Below are 27536 nucleotides of genomic sequence, written 5' to 3' on the forward strand. Positions count from 1 at the left end.
GGTTTTATCATCTGAAAGCTGCTTAAACAGCAGGGAGTAAAAGTTTAATGGTCACTTTCGGATGGAGATGAGTCAGTTAGGTGACCTCAGGACTGGTATCGGGGCTGGCTTTTTGTTCAATGGATTCATTGATGACCTGGGGATGAGAGGATGCAGAGAAATCTCTAAGTTCCCAAACGATACTTAGCTCTTCTAGATAATAGTAATGGATCCCAGAAGGGCCTCAGATAACTAAGCAAGGGGACAAGAAGATACTATGTGAACTTCAACATAGATAAAAGTAGGGATAAGCAATCTAAACCCTGCTTAAACAATGCTAAACTCAGAACTGGCAACCAAAGTCAGGAACAAGATCTTGAAGTCATCCAGCCAGTTCTCTGAATCATTGACTCAATCTGTAGTGACAGCCAAAGAGTAAACAAAATGTCAGCTATGATCAGGAAAGGCACTGAGGATAGAACGTCATTTTGTCTCTACTTAAAACATATCCCACATCTCAAACGTGTGATTCTGGCCTCCTCACTTTAAGAAGGACACGTCACAGCTGGAAAACATGCAAAAAACTCAACTAAAGTAACTGAGGAGGTAGAGTAGCTGTGTTATGACAAATGGGTGCAAATGTCAGATTCTCCCTATTGGAGAGTACAATTCCAGTGACTCCTGGAGCTTATGACTAAGGTCTGTGAAGTCATGAAGGCAGTAGATGAGCTGAAAACAGTTCAGCAGCTCCAACCACATTAGAACAAGACATCCAGTGACAATTCTGGTTTTGACACTAATGTGAACCTCACCATTGGGCAACTCAATAGTCTTGCATTGCTGGAAAAAAAACAACACACAAAACAAAACAAACAAACAAACAAAAACAGGTAATCAGGCTTTCACTTTGACTAATATCACTGAAATCTAAGATAGGCCTATGCATATTTTGTATGCCAACAGTGAAGCAAAATCACAGGACATCGCCTTGGCTGCAGAATGCTGTGGTATTTAAATGTCATACTTTGGTCTCAGCCAAGCTCTTAAGCATCATCCAGCTGTCAGAATACTGCAGGAGGCTAATGGCATGCCAAGATCCACCAGTCCCTTTTCTTTCTGAAAGCACTAATATACTATCAGCCTGTCCTGAAAAAAAGACCAGATAGAAGGTTCCTCTCTTGGATTTATCTTCTATTTCATTCATTTTTCTTTTGTTATGCAAGAGTGATTTTCCTTTTTCAACGATTAGATGAATTTTTTAAGATCACCCTCCTCCACGAACAGTTTGCAATTACCAGTGCAGCATTTTGCACATTGTTTCTTTATTACTCCCTCTTTGCATCTTTTGTGTGTTTTTGGCAAAGGGAGAAGAACAAAGGGATAAGGAATGTTTCATACAACTCTTATTTCAGGCATACTCAGTTAATATCTGGCAAGCTTCTAATTGATTTCTGTAGTCCTGAGTTTTGCTGATGGCTTTTTTTTTTTTTTAATTTCCAAGGCAGCTTAAAGTTGCAGTTGAAAACAGATACGAATAAAATTCAGAAAACAAAGCTATTCTACTTAGCACAAGTGCACATCTTCTTATCTAGCTTATTCTTCCGTCATTGCCCAACTTTGGAATCAGCTCCTGCTTTCATTAACCTAAGTGATATTGTGGCCTAGTTCTTATTTACAACAAAGTATCATTCACCAAGATTTATGGGTATCCATGCACATTAACTGAAAAAGCTCTAGGTCTCCTACTTTCCCTCCACAATGACTAACCACAACATTGCTAGTGTCCACAAAACCCCAGAGAAGGCAGATCGGAGAGCTGAGATGAGACAGATTTCTGAATACAGAGTAGTGGGAGAGTGCATGTGACATTTCTTCCACTGCATACTAAGTGGTTGAAATATGATATTAGATTGATATAATTTTAAAGCCTGAATTCAATTTACAGAACTGTTCATAAATGTTTTGTTTTATTTCTGCCTCTGTAATCCATCTCAGAAGTATAGCATGTTGGTATTTTCAGTTAATTTCAAACAAGCAACTATTTTATTAGCCTGTACACTCCTTGAAATGGCAACCTTTGATGTTCTTTCTCATATATAGGACTTATATTGATTCACCAAATTTTTAGTTTATACATGTTTTTTTCATCCTGGGCTTAGAATACTTGAAACTGAAACACATAATTGATATTCCCCCTGTCTCTCTAGAATTCTTGTCTTGAGGAAAGAGAATCTCTGATAGAGATACCTCATACTCAGTTAATTAAACTATCTGTAAGTGCATGAAAATACTCTAGAAATGAAGCATACTCCTGGTTTTTGAAGACTTAGACTAAAGGTCATAATCCAACTTGGCATTTCCGTAAAGATAGATTCTTTCTGTATTTTCCATTATTATTATTTTTGTTTGTTTCAGAAGAATCTCAAGGTACATATAATTTTCCTTTGTGTTCTATCTGCATTTCGCTTGAATGGTATTCAAAATTCTTCTTCTGGAAGGCATGGATAATAGGCAACAGAACTACATTTTTTGCCTCCTTACATGGGCCAACATCTGGAAAAATTATATTTTTATGGTGCTTCCATTTAATGCTTCTGTGAGCTAAGATTTTTTACTAATACTCTGTCTGACACATAGGTGAGCCCCATTTTACCAAGATGATTCCTCATGCTGTAAAAACTTTTAGAATTCACCTCCTGCCTAGTCCAGTAGACTTTTCCAAGGCCCTTTATGCTGGATCATTACTAAATATAACCACATACTGATTTTTGGCTGCGTAAAAAAAGATTCTCCAAGACAAACCCCAAATCAAATCACTTTCTGACTCTTTTCCTTCCACAATTCCAAATAGTCACAAATTATTCTGTCACAAATCTGTAATCAGATTTTCCTGGAGCTCCACTCACATTTGAGAAATATGTTTATTTTCATGAGCTTCTCTAACTTCTTTTTTTAAAGCTTTCTCAGATTTCTCTCTCCTTGTTTCTTTTGGTGCTTTTAGACTTTGTTCTCCTTTTTCAGCTTAGCAACTCAATTTTGGAAATATTGATGCAAATGCTTAGTTTATTAGTGTAAATAGTCACATTGACTTCAATCAAACTATTAAAGTAAAATGTATTCAGGCTTGTAGGATTTTCTGGCATGATGGTACCGTCATAAATATTTCTTTTCAAAGGGAATGAATATAGAGCAATGTTCTTTTGTTATGAAAAATAATCTTAACATATCTTAGGATTTCCAGCCCTGCAGAGATGATATCTACAGCTTGGAAGATACTTATTACAGAAAGTAAAACTGAAATTTTAAAGGATCATTTTACAGCTGTTGGACAATCAGGAGAAAAAATCACAGGAATGAAAAAATGCATTTGAAAAATACAGCAAAACAGATCACATGAATTGCTATTAAATTATCCAGCCTGTAGCAAACCTATATTTAGGTTTGAGAATTCATCAGATAATTTTAATAGGTTAAAATCAGGAGGACATTGCTATTCAATTCTTGGGCAACAAATAAAGGTAAACGATTAAGACAATCCTGACCTATTCATATGTGCCTTGCTGCTAGCCCAGCCTAAAGCCATTCCCAGACAATCACTGTGTTTTTAACTGTAGAATACCTTCAGTTTTTCAGAGGTGAAAGAGTTGCACAGGGTGTAGTTGGACCAAGTGCGGTTGCTCTCAGGATGGCGGAACCAGTTTCCAGTTTCATCACAATATTTTGAAGCTCTTTCTGATAATAAAGCACAATTAGAATTATTTTAGCATGTTACACATTTTAAAAAAACATTAAAAAGAATTAATGTTTAGAAATAAAATGCCTGCGTAACGAAATCCAAAGGGTTTTCAAGTTGTGTAATTAATATACATTTTTCTGTTTCATTTTTGTCTCTCAGAGATTTATCTGACACAAAATTTGTCATTTATCTGTCTCCTGTTGTCTTGAATGAATGCACTAGAGTATATATATCCAACTTTCATTCAGATGCAATTATTTCTGTGTTAATAATTCATTTAAAGAGGCTATTGAAAACTGCTCAAACCTGACACTCTCAACAAGATGCTGGTATCCCTACACAGACACTAACAGACTGAGTCCTGCAGCAGTGTTTCACATATTAAGGGGAATAATTGAATAACTAGTTAAAGACAATGTGTAGTAAAAGAGTAGCAAGCAGTGCATGAACTGGAGCCCAGGTGCTGGAGATGGTGATAGCCCCGACACCAGCGGTGCGTTTGCACAGACTGGTGGAAGTGTGCTGCCCAAGCTCCATGCCAATGGTGAGCAGGAACACTGCTTATTTCCCTTTGAGGCTGCAGAGAGAGAAACAGGCTCTCTGTTTAAATAATCTGATGTGCATTTAGCTCCTCTACGTGTGTCTCTGCACCACAGGTGGCTCTGACATCCTCGCCAACGTGCAACAGCTTCATGCTTCTTTGCACGCGTCCTTTTTTTGTGATCGCAGCACCATCAGGATAGCTTGGAGGGATGTCTGGAACCACAGATGTATGCCGTGCAGGCATCCTGCTGTCCACATTTGCATTTCTGTCTGGGAAATCCTGGACGTGGAGCCACAAACAGTCACTTCTAATCACCTGTCAAGTCTTGGACTAATTCCTCTGGCCTTCCCTCAACCGCTGGCCACAGGGGAGTCAGTGGAAAACTTGTTTGAGTAACAAAAGTGGGAAATGGATAAGATCATAAATTATTTGATGCTCTCGTAGATAGTGACACAACTGTTTATTTATGAAAAGGACAGTGTTTCAAGTCTGACTTTTTGACATTCTAAAAATTCTCTCTTGACAACCCTTTGTCTACCGTAGTTTTATAGATATTGGCCCTATATATAGGTTATCAGCATTTCCAGTCAATTTACTTTTAAAGAGCCTACTACCATTTGAACTTATACATTTTCACTGTTTGTGTTGAACATCTGCATTTATTTTTCTTAATCAGTTTTGATAATAATGGTTCTAGTAATTTGGAAGATTCATATTCCCTCTTTACATGCTAAGAAGAGCATTTGATCATATTGGTAAGGTAAGGATCGTACAGAACAAGCTATCTTCCTCTGACTAGAAATACACTTTGCATAGTACCGTTGCAAAAAGAAGACAATCCTCCAGAACACAGCATACTTTTGAAATTACTGTGAGTTTCAAATCATTGTTTTGGGGGAACTGCTGAAAATCAATATGTGCATCAACAATACAAAGAGGAACAGTACATGCTATCTCAGCCTTCCATCACTGCAGCTTGGAGATAATCTCAGACTGCCTGTGCAGCGATGTTCCCATTGTGCTCTTTGCCAGATATTATCTAAAGCTGGAAAAAGTTTTCAGTCATAGATAAAAGATTAATCATTACTCTACCATGGAACACAGTGTACAAACATCATGCCTACTATCCCATACACTGTGCAGAGTACGTGGCTTTTGTTAATATGCTATAAAGCATAATGGTAATACCATCTATCATCTCTGTACTTTAATGCCTAGGTAGGCACTCTGCCTAAGTATAATGTGACCTTTGTAAGCCAGAGGCAAATCTGTTGCCTCATGCCTTTCCTTGAAGCCAGACAAACACAACTAATCTTAGTCTGGAAGTTGCTATGGCCCACTGATTTCTTGCTGTAATGTCAGAAAAAGGGTCTGGGGGATCAGAATCCTAGATCATGGGGTCCTGTTGTCAGAATATGCGATTGTGACATACCCACTAAATATGGTACGTGTCTTTTTGAAATATTTAATTATGAGATGCTAGTTAGATTGCAAAAATGGTGTGGGCTAAAGTTTATGATACAAGGGACAATTTTTCATTTTACTGTTCTCTCTTCTTGGTAGACCACAAATAAAGGGGATCCATTTAGGTACCTGGGTGTCCATCAACTGTGGTGTCCCTGAAGTGCGATGGGCTGTCAACAGACTGGCTTTTGAAGAAGCTTCATATGTGTTTCTCTTATGATAAAATAGATGCTTGACCTTGTGCACTGTAAGCCTCTGTACTGTCCAATCCAGTGACTCACACTGGTAGAACATTTCTATGGTTTTATAGTATAGAGAAATGAAGCAGTGAGTATGTAACTCAACCACTGTTCTATTGCAAGTTCTTCTGTGGTGGCAGGTTTGTGATTAGGAACTTGGGCACATGTTTTTTATGCTGACCAGAACCATCTGTAAAAAGCTCTGAAGAAACAGCCAAGAGCGTAAGGATGGGTAAGATAATACTAGTAAGGCAAAATGGAAGTATGTGCTTTAAAATTATTGAAATACTCTTTAAATAATTTTTTGGGCTCTGTCTGTACCCTGTCAGCCTGGATAGCATACCACCAGGGTATCACATTATTCAGAGTGGAAGAATGGTGGCATTGTGTTGGATTCATTTCACCTAACTTTAGTTATAAAGTTATACAGGCTTGCTGTAGTTAGCTGAGAAAGGCAGACGCTTCAGGAGTTGTCTGGGAAAACTGTATGAGAGAAACCTTATCCACAATAGAAGTTTCATTGGAGTAGTGAGGTGTCTAAAAATATTAACCCCTAGTAATTGTCTTGTATATGTCATTGCTTGTGCTACCAATGGTGCTTTTATGAATCTTATTTTCATAAAAACAAATAGGTCAATTATATGTAACAAATATCTTAACCAATAACTTTGGAACAAACATGAGCACTCACAATCATTTTGCTTGTTTGTTTGTCTGTTTTTTTTTACAATTAGCCAAAGCCTATGGCTAGCAGATGTTAAAAGAGTGAACACCATTTTTTTTATTGCTGAGTTATACGCTGGAAGTAAAAAGAAGTTTTCCTCTGTTGCAGTGCATGCTCAGCACATACCAGACACTGGATTATTTGCCATTGTTTCGATTGACCTGTACAGTACTTAGTTTTGCAGATGGGAGAATAGCTGATACTTCTATAACACATCTGATTTACTTCCTCAGTGAAATATTTTAGAAGATTTTTTTTCAGAAATGAAAACATCATCTGATATAATACAACAGAGACCTTAAAAAAGTTCAGTTCCAGCATCCTAGTAAGTAAAGAATTCTTACTATCATCAAAATGCCTTATTCTGCAGAATTAGAGTCAGTAGAATAAAGTCAAGTTGTGCACTGGGGGGATAAGAAATGATGTTTAAAATGTAGCTGTTGAGATTTCTATGGAGCATGACAGAAATACATGGACGGGTAGGAAGCAAAAGAAGCAGCCATAAAATTCAGATTTGTTTTATCTATCCTTGTCTATATTAATTCAAGACAAAAAAAGCAGAGCCAGCAGAAATCTAGAGCTGGCTTTTTAGGCGGAGTCGACAAAACGAGATTTAGTGGCAGCAAGAGAAGGGCTATCCCCTCCCTATGCCTCTCAGGGTGCTCAGGCAGCTCCTGGGGACTCCTGCTGCTGCTCCTTGCTCACAGGGACATCGCAACACTGAGGCATGCTGCCGGGTGGTAAGGTGCAAATGATGGATTGGGCACTAAGGAGGGGAGATGGGTTGGGAAGCTGCTTGAATTACGGGATGCCCGTAGCAGTGGCCTCCCTGCCTGCTTGGAGCTGCAGCAGCTGCTGAGACCCAGAAGGTCTCTGTCTCTCTCTGCTTTGTGGTTTATGGCCATGGTTTCTCATCTGCAATGACTTCTTCCGTCGGCGTGGCGGCCTACTCAGCTGAATGCTTTGTGCATTTTGCCCGCTGTGAGCACGATGTGCCTGTGCCCATAAGTCCAGTCCCCTGTGGTCATAGGGTAAGGCTGTCACAACACAACTTGTACATTCAGCTGCATTGCTGTATGTGGCTGTGCCAAATTCATCCTGACCAAATACAGGACGGTGACAACATGTCAGTGCCCTGCCACAAGCCCCACAGGCTGTACTCGGCACAATGGCCTGCCCCTCGCAGTGGCCCCAGTCCACCTGCTATGATGGAAGGCCATTTACATCTGCAACTTATTTCCCTTCTATTTTATTAGCAAGAGTATTACCAGCATGAATTACATACTATATATTTCGATCAAATTCAATTCCTATCAATTTCAGCATGACCTGGAACCATTTCAAATGGATTACACAAGAGATTCACTTGAATAAAACATGAATATAAATACCATTCAAAGGAAACTGTGCACGTTGCCTGAATATGGGAGTACAAAGCTCAGCCCTTCTCAGAGCCTCAGTCAGGAGCGGATGAGACAATGAATTTCCTGCTGTCACTGGAGTTAAACCAGTAGATCTCAGTATGCTTTCCCAAAAAATTGATTTGTTTTCATGCATTTCCACATTGCACACAATGCTCGTTGTAAGAAAGAGGTTGCTGCAAGAGGCAAGTTGTTTATCGAAAAGGACACAGTTGTCACAGCATGTAGAGAGAGATTTCTGTTTGTTAGCTTTAAGGTACTCACTTTAACAAGATAGAGCTTCTTTGGGTGGGAAAAGAAATGTAGGAAGCCCCAGCTAATGGAGAAGACTAGGTTACCATGGTGGTCTTTCTTACCTCAACACACCGATTTCTGCCTAGTATGAACGGATTTAAATTCAATGAAATAAGTAGAGTTACATTTGGTTGAATTAGTTGTGAAGTCAGAGAAAACTAACTGAGCACTGAGCATGTTGGTTCTTTCTTTCCACCTTTCATTGTGCTTCTGAGTCATTTTCTCCAGAAAATGATTTCATCTGATTTATTTTCTAACAGACTTTAACACACACTCTTGGCTTGGATACTGAATGTTGAGGGTTCGCATACAGCGAGATGTTATGCAGCACCCACAGGTGCAGATGGGAGGAAGATGTGACCCTGTGTTGCCAGATAAGGTTTGACTTTTCCAGTATGAATGGCTTAAGATTCAAAGCACAAAAAGAAAGCTGAGTGATATTTTGTTCCAGGACTTGAAGCTATACCTGGACACAAAGAGAAGTAGACATCAGGGAGCTGATAGGCAGCAGTTCTGCAGGTCTCAGTGCAGCCCAAAGCAGCATGGTGTAAAGTACTTGTTTCAGAAGTCCATGAGTTTCCTTGCACACCTAAAATATATGCTGAGGTGGTTTGATATTGTAGGGCCTTAATGAGAAGGAAGCCTGACAGGCAGTGAGGTTTTCAACTTGTAAAATCGTTGTTCCTTAGGATGAATTTTCTGCTTCTCAGCAGAAAATCTGGCTGCATTATGTTTAACATGCAGAGGTTACTGAACGAAATAATGACTTGTGACACAAACTTGGTAGACTTTTCTCAGGACAGTTTAACCTGCACTTTTGGCCACTTCCAAGTGGCAGCCACTTCCATTAGCAGCTGAAAGATTTCTCCTCACCCCTACAGTTTCTCGTCTCCCTCTTGCATTATTAAGCCCTGGTGTGACAATCAGCCACCTGTATGGCAAAGGCAGGCTCCGTGCTGGTTTTATGCTGCAGCTGTGTCCTGGGGTACTGAAAAGATATTCCAGGAAAGCAGCTCTGGCTGAACCAGGAGCTGTGTCTGAGACACAGAAACACCAGCCAAGAGACAGACAGAGGTGCCACAAAGGATCAGAGGAAAGTGTGTGTGGGGGAAACGCTGAGCGTGGGAGACCACAGGTATTGCTCCTACGCAGGACAGCAGTGAGAACAGGAGGAAATTGCTGGACAAGGCTTTCTATCCCCTGTGGCTTCATACAGGTAACAGGAACACTTAAAAATAAAAAAAATCTGCAAACTTTAAAGCACAGCAGAAGGAAAAAACACAGTATGTACCTATTGTCACAGGCAAGACTGCAGCACACATTTGTACACTAAGGAGCCATTTTCAATCAGCCCAACAAGTCACAGATTTCAACATAAATAAGCATTAATGATCGAGAGAGGTGCTTCTCCATGGATGGCTTAAGTGTTACTTTGAAGAGTGCTGTTGGAATGGAGTGATTAGTTCGGAACAAGTCGCTGGAGACAAGTGGGCAACCAGAAAAGCCGGGAATAAGTGGCTTGGGCACCAGCTGGAGAGTGGCTCCATAATCACTCCCTCTCATTGCGGGATGAGGACCTGGGAGTGGTGAGGAGACTTCTGTGATTACAGAGCTGTCCACCACCTGCTTTTGCAGGAATGTATGGAGTATACATAAACCAGTGCTGTTGGTATTGCCTTTTTTTTTTTTTTTTCCCCTAAGAAAAACATGGAAGCAGGGAAAGCAGAAAACTTGTAAGTTGTTCTATTCATCAAAGCTAGTAGCCACCTGGGGACGGTATCATGAACAAAATGGGGGCTGAAACAGAAAGTACTGACCCCATCCAAGAGGCACCCCTGCCATGAACATAGGAAAAAGCATGTGTAACCTCAGGATCCAGAGCCTTGAACTCTCTGAATGCAGGCACTTCTTTTTGAGAACTGAACCAAGTTTGGTCAGTTCTTTTACAGTGCTCTTCTGGTATCTTTGGTACAAATAACCTAATGGTTGAAGCAGTTGTCCACTGGAAAGGGGGAGGTTCCTTCATCCAAGTTAGGATGCAGGTTTGAATCCTCTCAATCTGGGGCTGATACTGGAAGTTTCCCACTTCCAGGGTGAATTCTCTAACTGTGGATAGCTTGATTTAGAAAAAAACAGGAATATCAATAAATCTGTTTGTTATTGCAAATAGGATTTAGTGAGATACATACTGATCCTACCTGGAAACGCCTCTGTTTCTAAATAGGTAATCTCAACAAAAATAGTTTTAGCTAATGGTACTTGGTAACTTACAGCTATGCAATAGTATGTTCTTTACTTTCCAATTCAGCACATAAATTTTGTTTCAACCTTGTTCAAAATATTTAGTTTCATATTTTTTAACTGCAGTTGGTGTGCTGTGTTTCCAGATGATTGAGGACATCGTGGCATCAACCACTGCCCATAAGCAATATATCCTGAGAATGGAACACACAACTGTGTTTTTCCTCAAGCAATACCCTCCCTGGAGTTTTACTTCTGTCTAATATTTCCTCATATCTGTTCAGCAATATTTGTCTTTTTTCCTTTCATTTTTCTTTTTAAAGATTCTTAATTTACTTCTTTTCGTAGTCTACACGGCTGCTAGTATTTGTATGAAGAATTCAATGAACAACTGAAACTTTGAGACTGAAAGAACATCACTTCTGCTTATCTTCTTCCATAAAATGATATTTTGCAATAAAAACAGAAGATTCTGATAGATGTTTCATGCCTATGAGTACTTTCTTTCAGCATTTTCTCTTCATTAGAAAAAGTCAGAATGAGGTGTTAAAAATGTTTTGAAATCATAAATAAGTAGTTCACAGAATCACAGAAGAGACCTCCAAGATCACCCAGTTCAACCTCTTACCTAACACTAACAAGTCCTCCACTAAACCATATCACTAAGCTCAACATCTAAACGTCTCTTAAAGACCTCCAGGGATGGTGACTCAACCACTTCCCTGGGCAGCCTATTCCAATGCCTAACAACCCTTTCAGCGAAGTTCTTCCTAATATCCAACCTAAACCTCCCCTGGCACAACTTTAGCCCATTCCCCCTTGTCCTGTCACCAGGCACGTGGGAGAATAGACCAACCCCTACCTCGCTACAGCCTCCTTTAAGGTACCTGTAGAGAGCGATAAGGTAGCCCCTGAGCCTCCCCTTCTCCAGGCTGAACAATCCCAGCTCCCTCAGCCGTTCCTCGTAAGACTTGTTCTCCAGACCCCTCACTAGCCTCGTCGCCCTTCTCTGGACTCTCTCGAGCACCTCAACGTCCTTCCTGTAGCGAGGGGCCCAAAACTGAACACAGTACTCGAGGTGCGGCCTCACCAGGGCCAAGTACAGGGGGACAATCACTTCCCTAGACCTGCTGGCCACACTGCTTTTTATACAAGCCAGGGTGCTGTTGGCCTTCTTGGCCACCTGAGCACAATGCTGGCTCATATTCAGCCGACTATCAACCAATGCTCCCAGATCCTTCTCTGCCAGGCAGCTTTCCAACCACTCATCTCCCAGCCTGTAGCACTGCTTGGGGTTGTTACGCCCCAGATGCAGGACCTGGCACTTGGCCTTGTTGAACTTCATACAGTTGACCTCAGCCCATCGCTCCAGCCTATCCAGATCCTCCTGCAGAGCCTTCCTGCCCTCGAGCAGATCGACACACGCACCTAACTTGGTGTCGTCTGCAAACTTACTGAGGGTGCACTCGATCCCCTCATCCAGATCATCGATAAAGATATTGAAGAGGACTGGCCCCAGTACTGAGCCCTGGGGGACAGGGCTATAGTTAATACTTCCATATTTAATAAAATGGGTTCCATATGTACAGCAGTCAAAATTACGTACATAGAAGTGCATACAAAATATTGTAAAATAAAACTATATAAATTAGGCAATCCAAAGAAGTAATGTATTTTCATCTCAGTCAAACTCTCTGAAATTTCACAATGATGCAAAAATGCCTATGGAAACATGCTTCCACTCAATGGCATGAATGTTCCTCTGAAAGATAAGATGATAAAAAGAAATACTGTACCAGTTGGATCAAAGTCTGGAAAGTAATCTGGACAGTTCTGAGCAGTGACTCTGCCAGCAGGTGTGTCGTCCCAGCACAGCCAGCCATCCCAGGTTCGGTTGCAGAACAGACCTGGACATTTAAAGGAATTCAGTAGTCAATTCAACAGATTTGTTCCTTATCCCATTCTGTTCTAGCCTCCCAAGGAATATTGCCATCTGGAGACAATAAAGAGCTTTTGCAGTAAAAACCCTTGCTATTGCTATGCTTTGAATGGCATTCAGGTGCTAAAGTGTACTTGTTTTTTGCTAAAGCTGTTTGAACTGAACTTCGAGTGTAGGATCTGATCCTACACGTTCCTGTTCTCAATTCTCAACATTTGCAACAGACAGGTACCTGTAAATTCCCCTCTGTAAAAGTAGCGTTGTTGGGGCTGTATCCCCTACAAGGATTGACCCAGAAAAGGCAAAGTGGATGAGAAAAAAAAAGTATTTCCTGCCAAACTAGGGAGGCAGAATACTACTCACTCTTGATTCCCATTATGTAAATGTTACGTGGTCCACAGAAATTGCACTATGAGACTGCTTGCAGTAATATGACTTCCTCACTTGTTGTGGGTTTATTCAAGTAATGCGTTAAAAAAAATCTTGGTTATTTTCCATTTAAAATCAGTTTGTGTTGCAGAAAAGGTATGGAAATACAGTGAGAAGACACATCTTGCCTTTTTTTGCACTGGTCCCAAGGGAATTTCAGAATTGCTGCTATGACCATGTAGGTTGTTTTTGAAACATCCATATGGAAGGTACCCAATAGCCATTTACATTTAGTAAAATACGGTCAACGAATTCTAGCTGCACTTGGAATTATCCTCAGACAGTCCTTCTTATTTAGACTTTCTTAGAAAACATAATATTCACAGGAGATTTACAAAGCTGTAAAAAGATGTCTGGATTTTTGAAATTTGCACTGGTAACTACTGTTTTAAGTCAAAATAGCTGTGGATTAAAAATGGAAAACATAAATCATTCCAAATTAATTCTTTCCAGATTAGATGCATGGCAAAAAGCATATTTTTATGAGAACTTCTACATTAGCTAAGATTTTATGCACAGATATTTTGCCATTGTCAAGTTAGATGTGCTAAACACTACTTGTTCACCTCATTAATAAGCTGTTGTATCAACAATTTGTTATCTTTCAGGCACTCCCATGTTCTTCTCTGTCTTTGAGATAAACTTGAAAGACTTTTAGGACTCATAACATCAAAGAAAAAGAAGAGTAGAAAATGTTTGCAACTTGAGCTTGTTTCTGAAAGACAGTGCAGGAGGGGGTTGGTAGGGATTTCAAGCTTTAATTTTCAATCCTTTGGCTTGCCTTATAAAGACAAAAAATCACTGACATTGATCTATACAGTGTGGAATCTCTCTTTCAAGGTCAGAAACAATATATATATATATATATATGCATCCATCCATCCATAAATAGGCACACACAAATATATGGATTAAAAATACATAACGTATATGTGCTTTTGAACTCCTGCAGAAAATTAAATGGTCTAAGTCATAAACCAGAAAAGGTAGAGTTGAACATCATGTTGTTGAATCACTGGCTGAAACTATTGCATTTTTGGATGGACAGGGAGCGTGGGAATGTTGTGCTGTCCCAGAGGGATGGTTAGGCAATTCTGTGTGCTTGAGCTGCACATTTCATTACTTCATTGTTGTTTAAGGTAATCAATTCTACCTTGAAATGGACAAGATAAATGTGTGCACAAAATCTGTGACGTTGGCTCTGCTGACACAAGGCCACAGCAATGCTGCTGCAGCTTACCTGTATTACACCATCTCCTGGGCTCCTGGGGATGGGATACCGTGCAGCTCCTGGCAGTTCATTGCCATCAACTTTGAGCCCCAGGATTATGAAGCATTTAAACTACATTTGTGCAGGTCTACAGATTGGCTACATCGGGGACTGCAGATGTGACAGAGAAAAGTTAGCCATGTCTGGGCTGGCTCTGTAAAGTTGTGCCAGATCCTGGGCTTTCCTGGACATCTCAGTATGAGACTCCACAACTGCTTGTGACGAAAATGCATACCCAGTGTATGCTTTCAACTCATATGTTGGGCTTTTCTTCTCAGGAGACACCCCTACAGTTGCCCCTTGCATTAAGGGAATTACCCATTTCATAGCGTGCTCCCTTTCAAATTTACAGCCAAGAGATTTAGACCCTTACTCACCTCCAACCCTTTATGAGATATAGATGTTGGAGGACTGCTGAGAGCCCTGTAATTCAGTCATGACTCACAGAGGCAAGTCTACAATGAAAGCACAACTTCAGTAGTGTTGGCATCGTTCCCTATTCACCTATTGTCTTCACTCTGAGTTATATATGAATTAAGTGCATGTTCCTATGATCACAGCAGTCCCCAGTGGCATCACTTAAATCCAGCTGCCAGTCAAAGGAGTGCAGGAGCTGCTGGGCTGTCTCAGATAGGTGCTGGTCTGCTATTGCTGACCTCCTGGGACAACTCTGCCCCAGAGAAAAACACATAGAAGTTCACAGCCAGGTCTTCACTTAAGTGTGCTGGAAGGTACCACACAGACCATTCTGGAGAGTGGTACTCCCTGAGCAGGAACACAGAAATTCAAGCAGCAAAGCCCTAAGACAGAAATGCACTTCCCCTAGTTGATGGAGGTATCGTCTGCATGGGAGGAAGGAAAAGCTGTTCATTCCCTGGGGTCATTCTAATCTTTCTTCTTTCTCAGCATCTAAGAGGATGGAAAGTTAGTGTGGACTTGACTGCTGCGTGCTGGATGGCAACTGAACCCCAAGGAAAACTATGGGTTAATATATATAACAAAAGGCTTCTTTATATTGATAAAAGCAAACATGGCAATATACAAACAGAAATTTTAAATCTTTTTTACCTTTTTTCCTATATGGAGGTGCTCTGTTCATCCTCTCATAGCATTTGAACTGTGAATCTATTATCTTCTGTCGTATGACTGAATTTTCAGTTACTACAGGCTCTAATGTAGGATCAGTATAATTTACAGTAGCAGTAAGACTTGGAACCATTCTCTGTACAGAAAGGAAAAACAGTTAGTACCAGTGAATAAACCAGTAGGATACAAAAAAAAAAAAATCAGAAATATCTATTATGCATTCTTCAAAGACCTATTTACACATGTGTTTAGTATTATGTTAGACCTTCTAGTGCTTGCAAAGTAAATGTTGAATTTTTACTAAGTTCACCTCACTGTAAACTCAGGATTTTAACCAAGCCCTTTTTCCTGGCAAAAGGGAGGACCACTAAATTCTTGATAAAGTCTTTAAAATCTTTTCATTTAGTTTAGTGATCTGCAAAAAATCTTTGTATGAATCTGCCCAAAGTTACACCCATGTATTTCCTCTCAATGGTGCTGATTTCTCTCTAGACTACTCAGACAAAAATACCTCAGTGCCACAGTCTAGAAACTAGCTGTTTTTTTTTTTTTTTTTTTTTTTTCCATATTTTCTGTCATTTGCTTTGAGCTCCTTCAGCTGTTAAGGTCAAAGCAGAGTTTAACCCTCACAGCCTGAGCTCGGTTCTTAATTAAGCACCTAATCAAAGTGTTCCTAAATTTGAGAGCCTGAATGACAGTCCTCTTTGATCAAGTGGCCTCTTCTGGGTGTTTCTACTCTGAGCTGCCTGGAGGGCATAGAGAAGGACCTCTAAGGCAAAGATCTCAGGTAGAGAGGTCAGTTATCTTTTCTCTATCTGTCCCTCTGTTGCACAGCCCAGGTCTGTGAGCCAGGCTGGAAATGAGAGCGTGGAGCTCCAGTTAATGCTCTTCTGCCTTAATCCTGTATAAGGACACTTCTCTGCATGAAGGTGATTGGAAAGGATTAGTTCCTCTGCTTTCCCAAGCAAAATCAATGCTTCTGTGGCACTTTTCTTGTATGACCCTTTACTTTTTTACTGCAAAGCTATACTTAAGCCATTGCAAACAGATACAGAGTCATTTACAGCCTGCCTCAAAGCTTAGGACTCCTGTAAGCACACAGGCTTGAAGTTCATGTGAATCTTTCTTATTTAAAGCCTGGATTTCCCTAGACAAGTCATGTAAATAATGTAACTAAATATTTTTAATGATATTTTCTTCATATGAACGGATGTGTTGAGGTCTTTTAGGGGCATGCTTCAGATTATATTGATTATATATATTTGAGTCTGTGAGATTCATATTAACACCAAATGCTGTTACAGAAATCTTTAAGTAGGCATTTACAGTTCAAACAAAAAGACATGACAGGTTTTTAAAGTTCAAATATCACCCTACTTTTTAAATTGTTGCTTCCCTTCTTTTATTGCACATCCAAAGCAACTGTATCTCATTAATACATTGATTTCATTGATTTCTTTTCCATTAGCACAGCTAAAACACCTTTGTAAAATACATAGCGAAACACAGTATGTTTGACTTAGGTGAAAAAAAAAAGTCATTATGTTATACAGGTATTTCTGTGCCAAACCATCTCAGTTTAATCGTTTTATGCTCTTTTATCTCACCAATTATTTTTTCATAATTTAACCCAATCTCTTTTGATAATGTTATTTTAATTTTGACCTGTATACAGCTACTATGTGAAGGCTGGAAGACACTGATGGTAGCTTATCTCATTGTTCTTAAATAGGAGCTTGAAATAAAAGGGGGGGTGGGGGAGTGGAGGAGTGGGTGGGATGGGGTGGAAGAAAGAAGGTATTTCCTGGTAGAGACAATTTTATAACAATTTAATGTGTACTTGTGTGTGTATATGTGCATGTATAGATAAATTTAAACAGTGAAGTATTTCATCTGGCCATACAAGTGAAAATATTAAGAATCTAGAAAGCCAGAATAGAAAATACAGAAGCAAAGCCAAACATATCTGGGATCCCTCATTTATGGGAAGATTAAAGGGGTTAGTAGGTGTCCATGTGGATTGTTTAAAAAACAACCAAGCAATGTCCCAAATCCAGCAAGTAGTGCAGGAAAGAAAAAATGACATTCTTCCTTGGGTCTGCCTTTGTGTCCATGTATAGCCACAGGCTTCGGTGCTTCCCTGAAGTGATTCATAGATAGCCCACGCTTTTTTTTTTTTTCATTCTTATTTTGAATAATACCTTAGTTACAAACAGTTTGTATTTAAGAAAGGAATAATGCTATAGTCAAAGATAACTAGGGGGACTTTCATGTCACTGTCTCTGTTCTTGATGATTCCTCTGCTATTGGGGGCCAGTCTGGGAAGGCACCTCTTTTTTGAAAGCATAACCATATGATTATGCTTGGAAAACATTGCCAATTTTCTTTCCCCTGAAGCATTATTTTTATTTGATTTTTGTTTCCTTCTAGGAAGGAGATGATCTGTTCTTCAGATCTGTTGGACCAAACGAGATCAATTCACACTGATTAAGTGACCAGAAAGACTGGGGTTGCTGGTCATAAATACCATTGCAGCTTCTCTTGTTTTATCTGTACAGAATAAACCACAACATAGCTATGAAATAATTGGCAAACTTCAGCTACAGATAGAAATTGCAAGTACTTTCAAAGTGCTTTGGAACATCTTTCCCTCCCTTTAACTTGTTTTGGATCATCTTTTACCCACCATTTTTAAAAGGACAGACTTTTCCCAGAAGATTGCACAGTACAGAAACATAAATTTAAATCAAAAGTAAAATGTCATCAGAAAAGGAATGTTCTATTTGTATCTTTTAACTGGTGAAGATGACACAGTTTGTAATGAGGGGTGATAATTCTGTAGGGTGCGATACAATACAGAATGAAGACACCTTACTCTTCAAAGTCAGTTTCATAACTTGCTGTATGTGAGGGACTAATTCAATTCCTGAAGAAATCGGCTCTTACTGGGTATAGATTAATGAGAATACTTTAATATTTGGAGGCAGAGAGTTCCTGTGGTGGTGGATAGGATGAACCTTTTGGAGTGTGCCAAAATTATCTGAAGTGCTCAACCACGTAACCATCCTACTACCTCTGAGCAAAGCAATCATGGCCCAGATTAAATTGCCAGCAAAATTCCTATTGCTCACATTTGGGCCAGGAATTCACTCAGATTAAAAAGATAGATGAGAATATGCCACTAAAACTCAATGGAAATTACTTCATCAAGGGGAATCACTTAATGGCCTACAGTAAATCTAAAGCAACTTAGATAAAGAATGAAATATTACTGTTAGATTACAGCTGTCTATTATCTCATTTTTTACTTATTATCAAACACAGAATCAGATTTTCAAAGTTAGTTGCACACACATTTCCAGACAACTTTGATGTAATTGTATAGCTTGTGGGTGAAATCAAATTACAGGGTTATACATAGATGTGTTACTGGTATTGTTCATCTGTGATATGCCCTCCAAATATACTCTTTGATTGTTATTACTCATTTCTGTTTGCCTGGAATTGAAAAGCTGGCTGTGGAAGTTTGAACAGTATTTAATTCTACCTTAAAACAAGATGACCGTTTCAGCTGACTAACAAAAAATAATTCTGCTGGCTTGCTGGAGGGTGAGCAATCATACCTCTGTTTGCAATATTAGTGTTTTCTACCATGTGCAAGAGAATCGCGTGTCCACCACCACTCCGGTGCTTGGGGCCTAGCACCTGACCTCCCTGAAGCCAGGGGCAGTCTTCCCACTCAGCTCAGTGGGGTGATGATCCAGCCAGGTACTCCTTCTTGGGGCTCAGTCAGACAAAGATGTTAGTACAGTCCTGATTTGTTTTATTATTCTGGCACTCCTTACCTTAGGGGTGAGAAAAGGGCAAATGGGGCAGAAAGAAATATCTGGGTCAATATTCTCTTATTGGAGGTAGAAGAAGCCTGGGCATGGCTACGTATGGGGAAAACTTCATGTGCAGTATGCTAATGGGAAAGACTGGGAATGTCCCATGAGACTAGGTGTATATATCACACCTCATATTACATTTTTTTTTGATTATATATACTTACATTGGGACTTAAGTTTTAAAATATGTATTTTTGCCATTAAAATCCAAGACTAAATCATTTCCACCTGCTTAGTACTTACAGTATAGATAAATCTTGAATACTCAGCATTCATTACTGCAAGTTAAAAACCTTTCCCATCCATCCACTGGTTACTTCAGATGGAAGTGTAAATGGTGTCGATACAATAAAAGAATTCCTCACTCATTTACAAATATTCTTTATTAAAGAGAAATAAATAATTCACAACTTAATAATCAGGATGTGGTGTTCAGAGCCTGAAAATGATTGGTGTGATTTCTTCAGATGAAAACTGTTTAAGTGATGTCCCATGCAGCAGTTTAGCAGCCGTACATATGATGTCACTCCTAGAAGTCCAAGTAAATGACGTCATACATACGACCACCAAGCCACCACCTGACAAATGACTGTTATAAGGAAGTGAATTATCATGACAAAGAGAAATAACAGGCTGATAGCAATGCTGAAGGTCACTTTATACGTAGAATTGGTAGAAAAAAAGCAATTTGGATTCATTATTAAACTATGCAGAAAATAGTAAATAGTGCCCCGGTTGCTGTAAGACAGACACCTGCTATTAACATATGCAAGACTGTGTCCATTTCTGCAAGAGAGAATCCAGATAAAGCAAGCATAAAATTAACTTTTTTCCCATACAATATTGGATACGATCCACAAATATTTTTCTTCCACCATCAAGGAGCTTGAACTATTGACTGTACATGACACGATGGAAAAGAAGGTATTTGTAGTTTTCCTTCCTTTTTACTCCTCCCCCCCCTTCCATTAAATGCAGCAATTTTGCAACATTTACTGTTGAGCTCAGTCAAAATATATTTCAGATTCTGGATGCTACAACTGTTTGTTATCGATTTTGATAGCTCAAAAACACACTTGGCACATTTCTCTTAAAACTGCTATGTTTAGTCACCACTTTGTGGGTCACTAAACCCCTATCCTTCAATATATCACATCTTTGAGTGAGTGCTCAGCATGACTCAGCCTAGTTGCAGAGCCCCCATTGTACCTCGATTGTGTTTGAAACACTATTCACAGCTACGAGTGTCAGGACAGAGAAGAAAACCACTGTGATGCCTTAGGAAGGTCATTAGCAGAAGGTACTGAGTAAACATAGCAATGATTTCTTATTCATTATAAATGTGCCTAGAAACAGCAGACAATTTCTTTGGGGAAGTACCTCAACATGACATGTTTTGCTTAACCTCTGAATTTTACATTTTTTCCCTCCTCAGTTGCTGTTGAAGCAAGATGGAAACATCTCACAGTTAGATCCCATACAATTTATATTGCCGATTTTGGCAGCCGTGTAAAGCAAGAGATTATCATCTGCAGTAGATGAGGACAAGGCACTTTTAATGAAAAGCAGCTCACGACTCTCTGACAGTTCTTTTCCATTGCAGCAGTCAGTACTGCTCACACGAGGAAGCTTTACTCTCAGGAAAGCCTGATGCAAACTGTGGGCTTAAAGGCAGGCTGCAGAATGCTTCACAGATTTTGTCTTCAACTCTAATTGTGTTCTTTCAAGAGACCTCTTTAGGGCAATCAGCTACATTCTTATTTTATTAAAAAGCAAAGAGACAAAAAGGTCCTGCTCACCCCAGAACCTCAGGTGAACAGAACAGAGCAGGGCACTCCTCTCTCTCCTGGAAAACTGTGGGCAGCCTGTGTCTGAAATTCTCAAAATAATTCTCATCAACTTTATATCATCAGCAAAGTACTTTCCCAAATCTTCCTTGCATGAGAAGAGCTCTGGAATTTGCAAGTCCACTTTCTTACAGCTTGAAGCAACCCATAGCTACATAGGAAAATATGCACTTCTTCAGCACCTCTTCTGCCCTCTGAAGGGTGGGACCTGCTCTGGACCAGATGCTGGAAGAGTGTTTAAGCAGGAGGAGTCTTATCCGTACATTATCTGCACAGACACGGCTTTTAGAGACCTCTGGTGAAAGCTGGACAGCAGCAGGAGCTCAGGGAAGGACATGGACACGCCACCTCACTGGTGAATATATCTGACTGGTAGCTGTGAGGGATCAGACGCGTGCGCCATGAGCTATGCCCTCATCACGGTGGCAAATGTTTTACTAATTGGCTTCTGGAGACTCCAACCTACTAAAGCCGTGCTCCAAAATAAGCCAGTTTTTGCAGTTACCTAAAATTACATTTAGGCTTTCATGTAATTAATGTTCCATGTTTTATGAATTGAAATTATTCACAAGCCTTTCAGGATCTGACACAATGCACTAGACCGTGTATAGTTTAGTGACCGAGGCTTGGTAGCAATTTGACAGGTTTGGACTTAATGAAGCTGTACAATTTGTTTTTTACTCAAAATGATTTTATTTTAAAATACAATCTTGGTCAAATTGATCTAATTGAATAATGGTGTGGTCTTAAGCTACAGCATTCATTTTGTCCTTACTGAGCACTTTGTGGTTGGCTCAGGACAACAAAATTGCAATATGTGAGAAAAACTACTGCATCCATCCTCATTTACAGGGCAAGACCAAACCACCATCTGTAGAGATGGAATTCTCACTAGATGAGAATTCTTACTTGACAAAATGAGGTAGAAAATACAATTCCCTTTTCCCAATGTCCTGCAAAATTGATCAGTCACATAGGAAAAAGACCCAGGCTTGTTTCCTCGTCCCTCTCATTCTCTGCAGTTTGATGCCCCTGGACACACCGTGCTGATGTTCTGTCTTTCTTGTGGAGAGAAATGTGCACCTAGGAGATGAACTAATTCCTCCAGCACCCAGGGGCTTAATGAAACGTATCTCAGTCACATTCTGTGGCTCTCAATAATTACTGAAAAAATACTACCAGGGATAAAGTGAACTAAGAAATACTCCTTGAGAAGAACAGTTAACATTTCTAGTGGAATTCACTTTGAATTACAGAGCAATATCTGGTGATGGTGGAAGCATTGCCATCACTGTACATCCAAAAGCAAGGGGAGCCGTCAGAGAGACAATTAAAAAAATCTTCATTTTTAACAGGTGAGTTTTGGAGCAACTAGTGCTTTAAATAGTTTTTGTTTGGCAAAGGACAATTATTATTGACCTCTTCATAGAAGGATAAAATGCTATCCATTCTATGTAAAAATTACATAGGTAAGAGAGATGGTTTCTATCATAAGGTACCAAAACCACTTGAGGACTGGTCTAAACGCTGGAGACTGTGGGGAAGGGACCCTATGGACACCTTGTAACTAGGGTCTAGGACAAAACATGCAAGAAGAGATACAGGACTGGCACTTACAAACAGCATAATCAGAGGGCTTGCAGCCCTGAGGGAAAGCTAGGACCACATTAGGCTGTGTTGCTTTGGAAGAATTTGCATTCATCAGTGCACTGGGAGTGCAGGACACAGACAATAGGACGACAGTAAACTATCAGTGCCACCAAAAAAGAGAATCTGGAGAATGGTTTGTGGGGTGGGTAGAGGAAGGGGCAATAACCTATATCACAAATCACTCTGATTACTCCATCTTCCTCAACCTCAGACAGTGGCTGACATGGAACTCCCATGGGCTTGTGGCTCTGGGAACCAAAAAGTGATTAGAAGATCCAAAAGAGCAGGAGCGGTCTTTTTGGAAGAGAAAAAGAGACACCTTTTTCTTATTACAGGCCACAAATAAAATGTAAAAAATGAATGCCTTCTACGAGCTACAGGTGAAGAAATTTTTTGGAAGGATGGCTACTGCCAAATATTTTTCATATTTGATTTAACAGCAGTGTTCTGGCAAGTGCTATCAAGAAAACAGAGTTTGCTCATGGTCTCCTTCTATGACTGTAGCTTATCCCTTACCAGAAGATAAATTGATCTAAGAGGTGTTTAACTAGATCACAGTATGGCCACTGCAATGGAAAAGGATGGAATATTGAGATTGGAACAGTGAAAATGTAAAGAAATTTGTGCTTAAGTTATCCAGACAGGACCTCTGGTGCAAAGATGTCTAAAAGGAAGGGGATGCAGATCTCACCGCAGAGTTTCTTAAAGTCCTAGCCCCGGAACATTGCGTTAAGGAGCACAGAACCAATACTACATGCACGATACCATGGGTAAGAGATTTAAAAAATTGTAGATAACAGGGGAAGGATCAGCCCAGTCCTTCAGGGCTGACCTATAAATCCATGCTGTAGGTCAGAACACCTCACTCAATAAGATCTGTTGACAATTCTAGTTATCAGGATATTTACAGTCCTGTCATTTGTCTGAGGAAGAAAAATAACCTGGAATTGTTCCTTCAGTTGGCTTCACTTTGTTATAGGAAGAATTGCAGTTCTTTGCCAAGGCTCCTGTTATGCTATGTAGACCAGCCAGGATTATTCAAATACAGAAGGAAGCTGATGTCTGTTGGGCTCTTTGGCTTAGAGAGATCTCCGAACATGCATGATGTCCCAGCCAGAGCATTGCTACGTGCGTCCCTTGCAGGGCTATATGTAACAGCCACAAAATGCCACAAAAACCAGAATACTCTGATATGCATCAAGGGAGAAGATTTTTGCCAATCACAAGGATGATTCTTCAGATCATTAACTAATTCTGTGTTAGTTACTTTTGAGACCAAGTTAACAGAAATATGTTAACTCTCCTCTGTTCTTCCTCCTGCTCTCTAGTTCTTCTTTGGTTGAAGGTCCTAATCCTGAACTATGAATTCAGTATTTTACCAACGTGAGGTGTTCTTTGCTGTTCTGTTTTCTCCATGATCTCATTTCGCTGTTTTATTCCATTGTTCTCTTACTGTTCTCTGTTTCCCTAACCTACTTTTTGTTCACATAAATGCAAGTGGTGAACAGCACTGTGGGCAAGTTATGCTAGTCTGAAAGAGAAGGAGGGACACAATCCAACAAACAAATCAGGGAGAGCAGTCTGCTGTTCCCCACTCTGTCTTATAGCCCCATTTCTACAATTTATTCCCGGAAAGGGTGTGAGCTGATGGGGAGACTTCTACATTCAGCTGCTGGAAGAGAAGATGAGAAGCAGAGGGGCATGAGGAGCTAGCCAACAAAACACAATCAAGAAGAATAAGACATGAACCTTTCTTCAGGAACAAAGAAACAACTGGGGAAAAAGGTGGCATCAGGCATGCAAGTGACTCAGACAACACTGAGGCAGAGAGATGCTTATTCCCAGTAACATCATTCAGACATATACTGACTGCACTGCAGCCGAGGATCTGAGTAGTGTCCTCATTTCTGACTACCTGCAATGTCTTTGATTTTATCATAACTGTGAACCATTTGAGGTTTCACAAGCAGAGGTCAGAGAAACCATTCAACTTACACGAGACGTATTTAGTCAAGTAGAAATTAATTTGCTACATATTTAGAATGATAATTACCTGGTCACATGGCAGATATTGGAGTAACAGAAATATTGAGATTAAACAGTTGAAAGTAGTGTTTGAACCAAATAACTAAACTTTACATTGTAATTTGCCATTTCTATTGCTTTCATTGCTTTTTTTGCAGAGTAACCATAAACAGTGAAAATCCACAATTACTTAAGTCAGTAAAAGTCTCACACAACAATGTTAAGGAAGTTTTCAAACACTTAAGTTTCCAAGTCAATGATATGCTGTGGTCTGTACTACAGTTCTTACAAATAAGAAAATGAAAAATCATGTGCATTACCTTCTCAGACTTGCAGTTCTGTTTCACCAAGGAACAGTAGATTCAATTTCAAGCTTTTATGAGGTATCTTGTTTAGAAACTTTATAAACCTTACTTCAAAATTTATCAGCAAAGGAACTCATTCCTTTTGTACTCTATAACAAATATAATCCAGTACTCCTTAGTTTTCTGAACATCACCACAAGTTTAAATTTGGCAGGTGTCATAAGCAGTTCATTTTTCTCGTACTTACAATAAGAAGGATAATCAGTAAGAAGCAACTGTGGGTTGTTTTTTTCATTGTGGAGTCTTCCTGGAGCGACACGTTGTAGCTGACCCTTCTGGGAATTAAAGAGCAAAAACAAAACCAGCATTAGACTTTATTTGTTATAATAAGTTCCTATAGGTAAATAGTGGGTTTTCACGCTACCCAGTGCAGCTAGCTCAGCTGAACTGTGGGCAGACACATGGCAGAGTAACCCTCCAACATCAAAAATGACTGCTTCAGCCACAAAAAGTACTGGAGAAATAGAGCATGGCCAAGACTCCACAGGCTTGGAGGGAACTTGATCAGCAACTTTCTGTTATTCTTTTTCTTTAATATAACAACACCCATCTCTCCTTTCTAGGAAAACTATCCATGGGTCACCTTACATCATCATACCGCATGGCAGTTGTGTGAGTTAAAGTGAGCGGAACTCTTTGCATTAACACATCTTTTGCAGTTTTATAAAAACAGAACTTCTGCATTAGAATGAGAAACACGGCTTTTGTGAAGACACTGTGCCTATTAATGTTGTAAAGACTGCTCGAAGTGTGTGGACCACAGGTGAGAAACATATCTTTAGGTCACTTTCTGTCACAGTAAGAAAGGGATCTGTCTACCACACCCTTACTCTTGAAGCATCTCAAAAATTAAGAGTGAGGTGTTTTCCACCTGAGCAAACAATGTAGAGAGTACCCTACATATCCAAACCCTAGAAATTTAATGGGAAAAAGGCAAACCAACTTGGATGCTTAGTCTACTTTACATGTAGTGAGCAACACAATCACTTGTATAACATTTGTTTCTGCCACAGAACTGTAACAGCTTTTTTCATCTTGAAATGGTCTGGAATGTCACCCATTTCCAGAGGGAATTAAAATATGAGACAACTGTCCTTATCTAAAGAAGAAATACGCAATCTCAAAATGTAATAAAGGTGTGTCACTTCCACTACATTCTAATACATCTGGATGTGATCTCCTACAAATGGGAGTGTTGCAGTCATGTGTCACTGAGATTACATGAACACAAAATGATGGAAAAGAGGGTTCAGAGGATTTGCCTCTGATAAGAAGTGGTCTTGTTACTGTCTGAGCCTTGCCAGAAACATTCTGGTGTGCCAGAGGTAATGGGACAGGCAAATGACACAGAAATAATACATAATTATGCTGTCAGCCATATATTCGTATTTGAGCTGCAATGACAGACAACTCAACTGAAGCAAAAATTGGACAGCTAGATCTGAGGAAAACGCCTGGAAAACGCCATCTTCTGTATACTGTTTCCTGCAGTGTATATTGGTTAAAAACTGCCAAAAAAAATCATGGGCGTATAAACAGTGGGCCTTGGTCAGCTGCCCAATGAGCAGACACATATGCATAAATATGTGTATCCATACAATTATGCACTGTAGTATAAAGCATTCTGTAATGTGGTGTAAAGCCAGTCTTGCAGGTGCTTCTATTCTTCTTGCTAGCCTTGTTACTTCTGCTGCGCCTACAGGGATGTACTAAACAGTAGGTAAAGGGAGGACTTTGCCCTACAACCAGTTGACATTTTTAAAACATACACCACTTGCTATAAATGGCACAGAGATGAACACAATGTTGTGATCTAGAAAGCATAAGCCAAATCAATATCAATTGAAGTTAACCTGTGATACATCTACTTTTCCTGCTCTTAATGCTGGAAGTGCTTGCAGCACTATGTTGGATTACAGCTGTAGCTACATGTAAATTTTAGCCTAGTGAGATTCTGTGAACATTTGTAGCTACGTACTGAAGAAGCTATTTAAAATACTTCTTGCTCCCATACCTCCTAATTATAAAAAAAAAAAATCTGTAAAATATTTAACACATTATTTTTCCCCTTTGTCAACCGTGATGACTGTGCCACATGATACTACATGCAAGTAAATGAGTAAGAATTATTTCCCACACAAAATCTTATATAGTCTTGGTATTTCTAGTCTTTCTTCTTCGAGCCAGCTCTAACCACAAGAATGGCTGACATGCTACTTAAAATCCAGTACCTCTTTTTTTTTCCTTTTTCATAGGAGTCTTTTCCAGTGACAACAATTTCAACAGGCTAGATTTTAACAATGATAGTATAAAGCTCCTGACTGAGAAGTAGCTTTTCTCTACTCAACCATACGAATGGGCCATAGCACTACACACGCTTGGGTTAGCATCAATAT

At 39.7% G+C, this 27536-nt stretch overlaps 1 protein-coding gene and 2 long non-coding RNA genes across 8 annotated transcripts in view; 2 read left to right on the top strand and 1 right to left on the bottom strand.

Annotated features, from left to right (window-relative positions):
- Positions 1-27536, bottom strand: part of CALCR (calcitonin receptor) — a 183380-nt gene that overhangs the window by 57641 nt on the left and 98203 nt on the right. For 5 of the 6 annotated variants that reach the window (XM_080577829.1, XM_080577824.1, XM_080577826.1 and 2 more), the window contains 4 exons: positions 25328-25415; positions 15349-15502; positions 12439-12549; positions 3599-3711 (listed from right to left, as the gene is read on the bottom strand). In XM_080577829.1, the coding sequence (XP_080433955.1) occupies positions 3599-3711; positions 12439-12549; positions 15349-15502; positions 25328-25375 (426 nt within the window). In that variant the 5' untranslated portion in view covers positions 25376-25415. Of the gene's footprint in view, positions 1-3598; positions 3712-12438; positions 12550-15348; positions 15503-15676; positions 15864-25327; positions 25416-27536 lie in introns of those variants that run through there. The other variant, XM_080577828.1, reaches the window with a different exon arrangement.
- LOC308188622 lies at positions 9285-11495 on the top strand. The gene is made up of 3 exons (XR_013945650.1): positions 9285-10443; positions 10572-10625; positions 10769-11495. It is a non-coding gene; the product is annotated as an uncharacterized lncRNA (long non-coding RNA).
- Positions 15909-21945, top strand: LOC308188620. Its single transcript, XR_013945649.1, has 3 exons — positions 15909-16161; positions 17797-20177; positions 20689-21945. It is a non-coding gene; the product is annotated as an uncharacterized lncRNA (long non-coding RNA).

Source organism: Anser brachyrhynchus (assembly GCF_964034855.1).
Source record: "Anser brachyrhynchus genome assembly, chromosome: 2".
NCBI lineage: Eukaryota > Metazoa > Chordata > Aves > Anseriformes > Anatidae > Anser > Anser brachyrhynchus.